This window comes from Salvelinus sp. IW2-2015, unplaced genomic scaffold (genome assembly GCF_002910315.2).
Source record: "Salvelinus sp. IW2-2015 unplaced genomic scaffold, ASM291031v2 Un_scaffold6967, whole genome shotgun sequence".
In the NCBI taxonomy this organism is placed as follows: Eukaryota; Metazoa; Chordata; class Actinopteri; order Salmoniformes; family Salmonidae; genus Salvelinus; species Salvelinus sp. IW2-2015.
In genome coordinates, this window is record NW_019948228.1 from 2,365 (window position 1) to 15,795 (window position 13,431).

At 45.4% G+C, this 13,431-nt stretch overlaps 1 protein-coding gene across 1 annotated transcript; it reads left to right on the forward strand.

Moving 5' to 3' along the window:
- Nucleotides 1-1,500: 1,500 nt before the first annotated feature.
- Nucleotides 1,501-6,267, forward strand: irx1a (iroquois homeobox 1a). The gene is given in 7 exon segments (XM_024145158.2): nucleotides 1,501-1,792; nucleotides 1,794-1,896; nucleotides 1,899-1,941; nucleotides 1,944-1,972; nucleotides 3,424-4,420; nucleotides 4,749-4,824; nucleotides 5,751-6,267. Coding segments are annotated over 7 exon segments (1,365 nt in total). The 5' UTR covers nucleotides 1,501-1,733; the 3' UTR covers nucleotides 5,809-6,267.
- The last annotated feature ends 7,164 nt before the right edge of the window (nucleotides 6,268-13,431 follow it).

Consider the following 13,431-nt stretch of genomic DNA (forward strand, 5'->3'; position numbering starts at 1 on the left):
AACAACTACCTATCTGTTTCAAAACAACTACCTATCTGTTACAAACAATTACCTATCTGTTACAAACAACTACCTATCTGTACAAACAACTACCTATCTGTTACAAACAACTACCTATCTGTTACAAACAAACTATTCTGTTACAAACAACTACATATCTGTTACAAACAACTACCTATCTTTACAAACAACTACCTATCTGTTACAAACAACTACCTATCTGTTACAAACAACTACCTATCTGTTACAGACAACTATCTATTTGTTACAAACAACTACATATCTGTTACAAACAACTACCTTATCTGTTACAAACAACTACCTATCTGTTACAAACAACTACCTATCTGTTACAAACAACTACTATCTGTTACAAACAAACTACCTATCTGTTACAAACAACTACCTATCTGTTACAGACAACTACCTATCTGTTACAAATACAACTACCTATCTGTTACAAACAACTACCTATCTGTTACAAACAACTACCTATCTGTTACAAACAACTACCTATCTGTTACAAACAATTAAACTATCTGTTACAAACAACTACCTATCTGTTACAAACAACTACCTATCTTTTCAAACAACTACCTATCTGTACACAAACTACCTATCTGTTAAACAACATACTAAAACACTACTATCTGCTTTAAGTTGGTCTGATAGAAAAACACTCAGATCCCCATCGACACCCACACACACGCAGACAAAGCACACACACACACACACGCAGAAAGTGAAGGGGGTGGGGTGGCTAAAAACAGAATGAAGGTTAAGCATTTTCAATAAGCACCAGCAGAGCTGAGTTTCAATTAGTGACACAATTGACAAGCTTGCGTAAAGAGACACTATGTGTCAATACACTTCGCTACAGCCTAACTAAGTTTCTGTTCTTCATCCTTCCCAAAGCGATATAATATATAATACCATAACATGACACACTATCATAACGCCTTAAGGAATTGTACCTGTTATTTCAATCAACTTATGATTTTAGGTTTGTTGTAGTTGATCAACTACATCCCCGCTATGTCTCATTTCATTTGCCACGTTCATCAATTCGAAGATGGACAGAATAATAAAATATTATAAATACAAAATAGAAAATAAAATAAACTCAATAATTTGCATACTCCCAAAATCCTATAGACATACTTTGTAAAATGTCTAAATGAGAGAGTAAATGTCCTGATAAGTCCTACAAACAAGTCCACCATTTCCCCGCTGTACTGTTCTGTGTTAATGACAGTTGCACGTATTCATGAAGTCCTGCTCCTTGTGCTTTATCCCCACTATGTTGGACAGCTGTAAATCGTGTAGACAGGTTGTCATACAACAATCAAAGCTTCAGTGAATGGACTGTAATGCTAAAACATTTAACATACAGTATCCCAACACTGGGACAGCGGCCCAGCCAATGCTCTAGCCACATGCGGCCGGTGAGGAGGAGCTTGCAGCTCAAGTGGGATGCCAATCAAAGCATAAACTTCAAATTGTATCTGAGAGATCAGGCTGAGACCTGGGGGCAGGCACATCAGTTGGAGCTCAATTGTTGATGTGATCACATCCAACGGTCTTGCAGCGAAAGAGAGCAGCTGAGATTTAAAGAATAGCAGAAGAACCATTGTGATCTATTGCTGCTGTGCTTCCTGGTCACTTTCTCTTTGACTTCTTTACGCTTCGGTCTCGTGTTCCGACGTGTTTTGGCATACGACTCGGCGCAGAGGATGTCTTTCCCCCAGTTGGGCTACCCTCAGTACTTAAGTGCTCCCAAGCGGTGTACGGCGGGATCGGCCGGGGGTCCTGACTCCGTCGTCCCGGGGGGAGCTCTGACATAGCGGGAACCAGTCGGCTGCTGCCGCTGCAGTCACCTCGGTGTTGGGCATGTACGCAAACCCTACACTGCACACAACTACAGCGCGTTCCTGCCTTACAGCGCGCAGACTTGGCTCTTTTCTCTCAAATGGTAAGGGCTATTTTATACTTCTGCTGTTGTATTGTAGTGGTCTGTATGGTTGCTTTACGTCAAGTGTTTCACTTATTTTGCCTGGAAAAGGCACCGTGAAAAGACGGCTGAGAACTATTCAATCTGCGGTTGCTTTGCAAGTTGCACATACTCGCGCTCTCCGAAAGTTTGTTGATAAGAAATAACAACGAATCTATGACTTTTATCTACACGTCTTAAATATTGGAGTATATTCATTATTCGTAACCTACTCTGGAAGTGTATTAGTCGTTTGAAGTGGGAGTTTGTTCCAGCTGCATTCAAAGACATGTTGTTCCATATAGATGAGCCAAAAAACGGTGTGACATTTCGTTTGAGGGAGAAGTGATTTAGTATAAAAGAGCGTTTAGTCGAGATAATGGTGCTTATGACACAAATTATATCGTTTAGTTGACTTTAATTATTATAGCGTTGGTCGTCGGCGTCTGAAATATCACTAAAGACAGCTATTCGTTTTGGTGAATCTTCTGAAATATCACTAAAGACAGCTATTCGTTTTGGTGAATCGAAACAACAAAGGCCTTTGCATGAATTTGGCACGCACACAAATCATTTAACTTTTAGGATAAAATAGTACTATATAAACTAAACCAGTACGTCAAACATATTCCAGGCCCACAATGACCTAGACATTATATTTATAATTTTGTCTCGCAACATAGTTCTACTTTTTTGTATTCATTTTGAGGGAAATTATTTGAGGATAAGACGTACGTATTTATGAAATATTTGTTTTTAAAGTTTATAGCCTGACATGGAAAAATAACAATTTACAGATACTTTACATAATAATGCAGTTCATCACGATAGCAGCCGGTTACCAGAATGCAGCGTGAATAGCCTTCTCTGACAGACGTCACAGTCGATCCTTTTGCATCAAATAAATTATTACATCCACGATGACATTGACATTTTATACTGTCCTTCAAAATACACGTCTTTTAAGAATTCCAATACTTACTTCCATCTGCATTTGATACAGAAATAGTATTTCTTAAATAACAATAGAAACCGACTAGGCCGCAGTGTCGACTGACACCATTTCGGTCAAACGCATTAACGCATTAAAAGTAGTTCTACTCACCTCAGTAATTAAAACGCGAAAACATAAATGAATATATGTGTGTGTATATCTATACTCTTAAATATAAAGGCTTAATATAATACATAGGTTACGAGTATTATTAGTTTTCTGAACTTTTGGACGTTATTGAAGGACATTGTCCACAGTTATCCCAAACTGTAAGTAACATACAAGAGTGGCATAAAATAGTTACAGGGATATCCAAGCGATAGGCCCATTTTGAAACGCTATTCATGTCGAAATGTATGCGCGGTATTAGGCATTTATAGAAATTCACGTGTTTCTAAGCAACATATTAACCAACCTGTGGCGTTGTTGATCCTCCCAGAGCTCCCAGTACGAGCTGAAGGACAGTCCTGGCGTCCATCCTGGCAGCTTCGCGGCCCACACCTCGCCAGCTTTCTACCCATACGGCCAGTTCCAGTACGGGGATCCGGCCAGGCCCAAGAACGCCACCCGGGAGAGTACCAGCACGCTGAAGGCCTGGCTCAATGAGCACAGGAAGAACCCCTACCCCACCAAGGGAGAGAAGATCATGTTGGCCATCATTACTAAGATGACCCTGACGCAGGTKTCCACCTGGTTCGCCAACGCCAGGAGGAGRCTGAAGAARGAGAACAAGGTGACGTGGGGAGCCAGGAGTAAAGAGGACGAGGATGGAAACATCTTCGGGTCGGACAATGAGGGAGACGCGGAGAAGAACGATGACGAGGAGGAGATCGATCTAGAGAGCATCGATATAGACAAGATTGACGACAACGATGGAGATCAGAGCAATGAGGATGACGATGATAAACCGGAGGGCAGAGAGCGACACCGAGAACTGGAGAGTCTGGAGAAACGGCGGGCCTTCGCCCTGCAGCACGAGGCCTTCGACAAATGTAAGAACTCCATTTCCTCCGGGAATGACCTTTCTGACAGCAACACCGGAGTTGTGTCCCCGGACAGACAGGGAACTTTTCAGCTCCCAGTGAACAATAAGCCTAAGATCTGGTCGTTAGCTGAGACGGCTACCAGTCCTGATAGTTCTGTCAAGTCCACCTCTCCGTCCGGCCCTACCGGTCACACCCCGCCTCAGATGCAGCACCCAGCTTTCCTCCCCTCTCACGGACTATACACCTGTCAGATAGGCAAGTTCCATAACTGGACCAACGGAGCTTTTCTGGGGCAGAACTCTCTGCTGAATGTCCGGTCGTTTCTAGGAGTTAATCAGCACCAGCACCATCATCATAACCTCCACTTACAGACCCAGCAGCTGCAGCAGCAGCAGGCCTCGGTGTTGGTGTCGCCTGGAGCCTCGCCACAACTCAGCCCCAAGCACATAGGTATGCACCAGTCAGAATCGTATTGCGCAATGCTTTATTTACTATTATATTTGGTAAGCAAAAATCATAGAAATTACAGTTAATACAAAATGCATAGCTTATCAATTGTATTTTGTCAGAAAGGGCTTTTTTAAACGACTAAAGTTTCTACTCACACACACACACACACACACACACACACACACACACACACACACACACACTAGTATTTGTTATAATATTTATCATAATAATAATAATGACATAGAAGCATTATGTTATCACTCAAGTATTTAATTAAAATATATATTTAGGTTATTTTGTAATGAGTTGAATCTTTTTATTTCAGACCGTGAAAACGTTGTAAGAAGTGCCTCTCCTCCAACGCAACTTCTGAAGTCCTCATTCAGACCCCTTCATGATGGGTAAGACGCTGTTTGATTGGTTGGCTAAATGCATCTGGGCTAAAGTATAGCAGTAAGACTGATATTYTAATATTGTAATATTAAATGGTTTCGTCCAAAATGGTGTCATAAGTCAGTAAGACTGAWATTCTAATATTGTAATATGAAATGGTTTSGTCCAAAATGGTGTCATTCTGCGGTGTGTTGTGGCTCTTGGTGGGTATAGGGACTGGTTTCTTGGTGGACAGATGTGAGAGATTGGTCTGGCTTCTAAAAAAAATAGTTGTTCTTCTCCGGGTGACACGGGGTTTCGGCTCCAGACCCCCCCTCTCCCCTAATTCCCTCCCTCTGGAGGCTGACTACTTATCAAGTCCCCCGTAAAACGGGACCTGTCTGGGGCTCGGCTTCCCTAAAGACCCCGGGGAGCAGCCCGGCCCTGGGGAGCGTTCTAGTAGAAGACTTCTCCCCGTCTGGAGTGCTAACATTTACACAGACGCCATCTTTCTTCTCACTATGAGCGCTAGCCGCTGCTGGCAGTACTATCCTCATGACTCTCACTATGAGCGCTAGGCCGCTGCTGGCAGTACTATCCTCATATGACTCTCACTATGAGCGCTAGGCCGCTGCTGGCAGACTATCCTCATATGACTCTCACTATGAGCGCTAGGCCGCTGCTGGCAGTACTATCCTCATATGACGGCCTGTTTGTGTGTGTGCTTGGCATGTATATTACCACCACGTGGAACCATTCGTGTCATAAATGATATGCTTAAATACAAGTTCCTGATATAGGTGAAATGCTCGACAGGAACACTTGAAGAGATATAGCATCCTAGATGCATGTTCTGTATGTTGACCCAGTGGCTACTTGAAAATCATCTTCTATGTATAGAAAAAGGGTTCTCTCTTTTCATTGTTTATCTTCATCCTCCTCTGTGTTCTTTCAGCCCCAGGACTCAGCAAGAAGCCTCGCAGCTGGTTCTAACTGCCCTCTCCTCGGCTTGATCAACACATTCTGCCCTGGGGAAAAAAAGACTTTACGCACTCAGAAAAGGACAATGAGAAATAACTTAATTCACCGTAGCATTCAGAGCAAATGGCTAATTTGATATAAACTCCTGTGGCAGGATCTCGTCTATTGTTGTAAATAATGCGCCTGTTATTCCCTGCTCTTTACCCTGGGACGTTTGGTAGGCTTTTCCTTTTGTCTTTCTTCTGTTGGGTCTTCTGTTCTGTACATACAGTGATTTACATGTGTAAATAGCGCGTGACGACATTTGTTCAGATCGTATATTTTGTCTAATAAACTAAATGAAATTATCGAGGAAATCAAAGAATATACATCTTTTGTTTTTGTATTTTCTGGATCAAACAGCTCTGCCACTGTGACATATTAGAGAACAGGGGACGCTCTCTGTTGCACAATATTATTAAACAATACCAGAATTAATTTGGTTCAACCTAGAGGATTATTATCAGTATTATTATTATGACTATTATTATTGTTATTATTGTATATATTATTATTATTACTACCACACATCAATCAGGGTAAACGGCTTATCATAACTAACGCAAAGACGTTTCATTCCAATGTAATCATTAGCAGCTGAGAGGACCCGCTTGCAGCTCGTCCCTGTTAGAGAGAGGGCCGAGCGGGTAAAGCAGCGGATAAGCACTGCTTTTTAAAATGGGAGGGAGCGTCGACGCATTGAGGTGCTAATAACCGGACAGATGGTTACTGGTGCCGGGAAATGGACAGAAGCAGCTGGGAGCATCATTAAGTAATAATGTGGGAACGCCCTGCCCAAACAAAATCAAATGGTTCAAATCTAATCTGTCAGAAAGAGAAGTCGATTCGGTAATATATTATTAATAGTGAGAGGTTAGCGGTCAGGTGACGATGTAGCGGGTTACTAACTGTGTTGGGGTCCGGCCAGCTACATGTGATCGGAAAAGTTATAGGGATGGCTATTGTGATGGAGTAAACTCATTCTATTGAATCGTTTATAATAGCTTCATGACGAGGAACAATCGCAAGGATTATGGTGATGTCATTTGAAGTGTAACATTGTTTTGGTTATTGGAATGAACGGTGACATGTGGATCCACAACGATCAGACTTCATATCAGCATGAGAAGATATCTTAGACCTACATTAATAAGACGATAATATTAACAGGTTTCATTCCAATTAAAACAAACTATTATTAAACAAATTTAAACAAATAATAGCCTTCATAAACTGGTTATATAACAATTACATTTCATGTTACATATTTAGTGGGTATAACGCATGCAAAATTCCTATTAAAAATGTTAATTGAATATTTTTAATGTAGTATTTGCAATAGACGAATATATTTTTGTACTCCCTTTTGGAGGTATGGCAGGCTGAACGTGTAGGCTGGCTCGGTGCCTGTCTATCGTTGTATCACAGCGACTCTATAGGCTTCCGTACATTTACAGATAATAATATAGACCTCGTCAAAATATGTTTTCTTTTTAAACTCTAGAAACACTTGACAACTTGTAACTTTTTACAACTTCGAATAAGCAACCAAAGTGAGCCTGGAATATAAGTCAAAAGATGATATGTATCAACATGTTATTCTCCCCGAGTGGCGCAGCGGTTTAAACTGCATCTCAGTTTGTGGCATACACTACAGACACATTGGTTCGATTCCAGGCTGTATCACAACCGGCCGTGATTGGGAGTCCCATAGTGTGGCGCACAATTGGCCCAGCGTCGTCCGGGTTAGGGTTTGCCCGGGTAGTAGGCCGTCATTGTAAATAAGAATTGTTCTGAACTGACTTTCCTAGTTAAATAAAGGTCAAATAAAATAAACCAACTCACAGTCAGATAGAACACAAAAACTGTGGTGGTGGTCAGATAAAGTTTAGAATATTAATTACTCTTAGAAGATTGGAACCATATGTTCTATATACACCATAAACCGTAACAGTTTTCCCCTGCCCCGTTTCTTGTGAGGGTCAAACATTAAATTCAGTGTTAACAAAGGCTATTTAAAATACTTGTTTTCTAATCATTACAAAGTCTAAAGATTGGTGTTGTCCTATATTAGTAAAGTTGAGAGATTATTTCGCAATGAAAACTTATTTGAGTATTTTCTCCAGAGAGCGAGGCGAGTAAAGGAGGTCTAACCGAATTGAATTAATCAAATTAAGATCTAGGCCACCTCAGTGCGCACTCCAGCAGTCTCCACCGTGTTAATTCCGGGGTCAAAGTGGCTTTATTTTTCATAAACGTTGACTTCTCTCAAGGAGGGAACATTTATGCGCATAAATTTGTGACATTTTGATGGCAGTTCGCTAAACAGTTACGCCGTTAAAAGGCTGTTAGAAAATTAACCAGGTCACAGGGGGCGAAGGCAGGACGGGCAGATGTGTTTGTTGTGCCTTCTGGCAAAAACACAATTATTTATATTATCAACAACTTGGTTTAGCCATGCACAGAGCTCAGCCATCTCTCAGATCTCCATCCGTACGTTCATTCACGTCGGCATTTGGGGATGATGATGACTTCTGTAAGATCACGCGCTATGAAGTTTCAGTCGCCCTTGTAAATTACTATAAGGAAAAAAGGAAATCAACCCAGTCATGGCGCAACACGAAACGCAGAAATATAAAATACTATATAATATAATTAAACAGATAATGGCTAAATAAACAACATGCCTCAGTGTTTTAAATGCGCTGATATATTCAGATGGACAAAAGACAGCCCTTCCAGGAAGTCACGGCAGGTGCGCGGAATGTCATCTTTTACTCGACATTCGCACGTCACGTCTTCTCACGAGCCTTTTGTAGTTGATATGAAATAACCCCCGTGTGTCTGGTTCCTGGGTTTGTAGTTGATATGAAATAACCCCGCCGGTGTCTGGTTCCTGGGTTTTGTAGCGAAGCACCTTGAGGTTTGCAGCGCCGCTAGCTGCAGCCTGCCATATATTACGTTTCCCTAATATATACAACAACAAATCATTTAGCGGTGGATGTACAGTGTGATTGTTTAATGAGTAAAAGCGGCTAGGAGCCTAAATTAGGCTGTCACTGTGAGCTGGTCCTCCCAGTGCCCGGGCCACAGCGGAGAGAGACGCCATTAACACTCCAAACAAATACATTTAACACAGCGTAGAGATATACTGTAGAGGTGTCGTTGTTAATGCTAAGGAAAGTTATCTAATATTACCGCCTGTTATTTAATGGCAACAAGTGTAAACAACAACACAAAAACAACAGCCCATGGTGTTAAATAAGTACAACAATTATATTAGTTTAATGACAGCAAGTATTATAATATAATATGAGCAGTATGGGAAATTACCTTTTCCAATTAATTTAAAGTTAAATATAGTTTAATATCATTGATTGAATGTTGCTCGTGTGATAAAACACAGAAAATCTTGAAAAAAAATGACATATTGTTATTAAAAAGATTTAAAATGAATTTGACTTTATATCATTCCTATTAACAAAATAAAAGTTACGTACATTTAATAATGAATACATAAACATTAGATGCCTATGCCAAATTGCACTAAACTTCTGCTATTTTGAGGAAGAACATTGGACATATGGGAAACCAGAAAGTGACAATATTCTAACACAATATGTGTTAGCCCCGGGCCTACCCTAACCCTACCCCTAACCCGGCCTACCCCTAACCCTACCCCTAACCTGGCCTAACCCTAACCCTAACCCTAACCCGGCATACCCCTTAACCTAACCTAACCTGGCCTACCCCGTAACCCGTACCCCTAACCCTTACCCCTGACCCTAACCCTAACCCTAAACCCGGCTACCCCCTAACCCTACCCATAACCCGCCTACCCCCTAAACCCTACCCTTTAACCCAGCCTACCCCTAACCCGGGCCACCCCTAACCCCTACCCCTAACCCGGCCTACCCCTAACCCTACCCTAACCCGGTCCTACCCCTAACCCTAACTCTCTAACCCGGCCTACCCCTAACCCTAACTCTAACCCGGCCTACCCCTAACCCTACCCCTTAACCCTACCCCCGAACCCTAACCCCCTTACCCCCTAACCCGGCCTAACCCTAACCCTACCCCTAACCGGCCTACCCCTAACCCTAACTCTAACCCGGCCTACCCCTAAAACCCTACCCTAACCGGCCTACCCCTAACCAAACTTAACCCGGCCTACCCCTAACCCAACCCTAACCCGGCCTAACCCCTAACCCGGCCTACCCCTACCCTAACTCTAACCCGGCCTACCCCTAACCCTACCCTAACCCTAACCCTACCCCTAACCCGCCTTACCCCTAACCCTTACCCCAACCGGCCTACCCCTAACCCTAACCCTAACCCGGCCTACCCCTAACCCTACCCCTAACCCGGCCTACCCACCTACCCCTAACCCGGCCTACCCCTAACCTAAACTCTAACCCGGCCTACCCCTAACCCTAACTCTAACCCGGCCTACCCTAACCCTACCCCTAACCCGGCCTACCCCTAACCCGGTCTACCCCTAACCCTACCCCTAACCCTACCCCTAACCCGGCCTACCCCTACCCTAACCCGGACCTACCCCTAAACCCTACCCCCTAACTCTACCCCTAACCCTACCCCTACCCCTACCCCTACCCCTAACCCTACCCTAGGGCCTACCCTAACCCGGCCTACCCCTAACCGGCCTTACCCCTAACCCTACCCCTAACCCGGCCTACCCCTAACTCTACCCCTACCCCTAACTCTAACCCGGCTACCCCTAACCCGGCCTTACCCCCTAACTTACCCCTACCCCTAACTCTACCCCTTAACCCGGACAACGCCGGGCCCCATATTTTCCATTTAGTCTTGGGCCGTGGTTCCCACACATACTCTGCGTTTTGTTGCTGAACACCTACAGTGTCCCTTTGCTGCCTGAAATCTGAACACAATGTAGCGATCCATTGGACTTGCTGTTGGATTGCGCCTCGTGTGTGTGTGAGCAGAGAGTGACGTCGTGGAGGGAAAGTTTATCACTGTCTTGTCTTTTTGTCAGGAGCAGCCTATTCACCCGACCTCTGCTTACAACGCAGCTGTCTCTTGCCTCTTTCATCCAGAGATTGTCTGTTGTCTTTCTTGAAGATGCCTTAATCCAATCATCTCCGTAGTGAGAGAGAGACGCCTGAATACCTCCTGTAGTTTGGCCCAGCTGGGAGCGACAAGTCAGTCACTAGCAAACACTACAACAATGTCCCGACACCGTGGGCGGACTTACTCTGCCTGCTTCCTGGTTTCAGGAACACAATGGGTTGAATGGGACGGATGGCACGGTCACAGGCCTTTCTATCCAAGAGGGACGGGTCGGTATCAAACACGCCACGGGAAGAGGCTGGATAGCGGGGGGTGCTGGCTGTGAGGGAGGGGGCTGGACGTGGAGGGGGCTGCGTGGTTCTTGTGGGAGGGGGGGGGCTGGATAGCTGGGTTGGAGGGGCTGCTGGTTTCTTGTGGAGGGGGGAGGGGCTGGATAGCTGGTTGGAGGGCTGCATGTCTTGTGGAGGGGAGGGGGCTGCGATAAGCTGGGTTGGAGGGGGCTGCAGGTTCGTGTGGAGGGGGAGGGGGCTGGATAGCTGGGTTGAGGGGGCTGCGTGGTTTCTTGTGGAGGGGAGGGGCTGGATAGGGCGGTTGGAGGGCTGCATGGTTCTTGTGGAGGGGGGAGGGGCTGGATAGCTGGGTTGGAGGGGCTTGCGTGGTTCTTGTGGAGGGGAGGGGGCTGGATAGCTGGGTTGGAGGGGGCTGCGTGTTCTTGTGGAGGGGGAGGGGGCTGATAGCTGGGTTGGAGGGGCTGCATGGTTCTTGTGGGGGGGAGGGGCTGGATAGCTGGGTTGGAGGGGGAGGGGGTGGATGCGGGTGGAGGGGGAGGGGGGATAGCTGGGTTGGAGGGGGGAGGGGCTGGATAGCTGGGTTGGAGGGGGCTTGCGTGGGTCTTGTGGAGGGGGGAGGGGGCTGGATAGCTGGGTTGGAGGGGCATGCATGTTCTTGTGGAGGGGAGGGGCTGGATAAGCTGGTTGGGAGGGGGCTGCGTGCGTTCTTGTGGAGGGGGAGGGGGCTGGTTAGCTGGGTGGAGGGGGCTTGCATGGTTCTTGTGGAGGGGAGGGGGCGGGATAGGCGGGTTTGGGGGGAGGGGGCTGGGATAGCTGGGTTGAGGGGGGAGGGGCTGGATAGCTGGTTGGAGGGGGAGGGGGCTGGATAGCTGGGTTGGAAGGGGCTGCATGGTTCTTGTGGAGGGGGGAGGGGGCTGGATAGCTGGGTTGAGTGGCTGAGAATAGGTTGTGGCCTGAGACTCACATGTCTCTCCACAAGTAGCAACACCCGGACTTGGCAGCTGCTTGCTGATTCGCTCTCCAGCCCTGCTGACCAGGCCCCTGATCGCGTCTCCAGCCCTGCTGACCAGGGCCCTGATTCGCTCTCCAGCCCTGCTGACCAGGCCCTGATTCGCTCTCCAGCCCTGCTGACCAGGCCCTGATTCGCTCTCCAGCCCTGCTGACCAGGCCAGAACAGGCCCAGAGGAGAACGTGGAGGTAGACACTTTCTGGATAATAAAAAGCTCCATTCTGTGTTTTGATCAGCAGAGATAGAGCAGAATAGGAGGAACGTCCCTGTGTGTCTGGAGAGCAGATCAGAGATCCTCAGGAGTAACGGACCAGAGAAGCAACAAAACACTACTAGAGCCTTGTGGACAATATGTTGCTCTCTACCTGGGTCAAACACACCCCAGATATACTGAGGACTCATTAGTGTCAAAACTCACTGCCAGATATAATGACGGCCTCATTACACCCCAGATATACTGAGGCCTCATTTAGGGTTAAAACACACGCCAGATATACTGAGGCCTCATTAGGGTTAAACACACGCCCAGATATACTGAGGGCTTCATTAGGGTCAAAACACACGCCCAGATATATGAGGACTCATTAGGGTCAAACACACGCCCAATAACTGAGGGCTCATTAGGTTCAAAACACACGCCCATATATACTGAGGGCTCATTAGAGTCAAAACACACTCCAGATATACTGAGGGCTCTTTAGGGTCAAAACACACAAGGACAGATAACTGAGGCCTCATTAGGGTCAAAACACAACCCAGAATATACTGAGGGCTCATTAAGGTCAAAACACACCCCAATATACTGAAGGCTCATTAGAATAAAAACACCCTGCCAGATATACTGAGGGCTCATTAAGTTAAATCACACTGCCAGATATACTGAGCCTCATTAGTTCAAATCACACTGCCATATACTGAGGGCTCATTAAAATGAAAACACACCCCGATTACTTGAGGGTTATTTAGGGTCCAAAACACACCCAGATATACTGAGGCTAATTATGGTCAAACACCACGCCGTATATACTGAGGCCTCATTAGGGCGAAACACACGCCACCAATATACTGAGGATCATTAGGGTCAAAACACACCCCAGAAATACAGTGGCTCATTAGGGCAAAACACTCAGCCAGATATACTGAGGGCCATTGGGTCAAAACACACCCCAGAAATACAGGTGGCTCATTAGGGTCAAAACACTCAGCCAGATATACTGAGGGCTCATTAGAGCTCAAAACACACTGCCAGATATACTGAGGGCTCATTA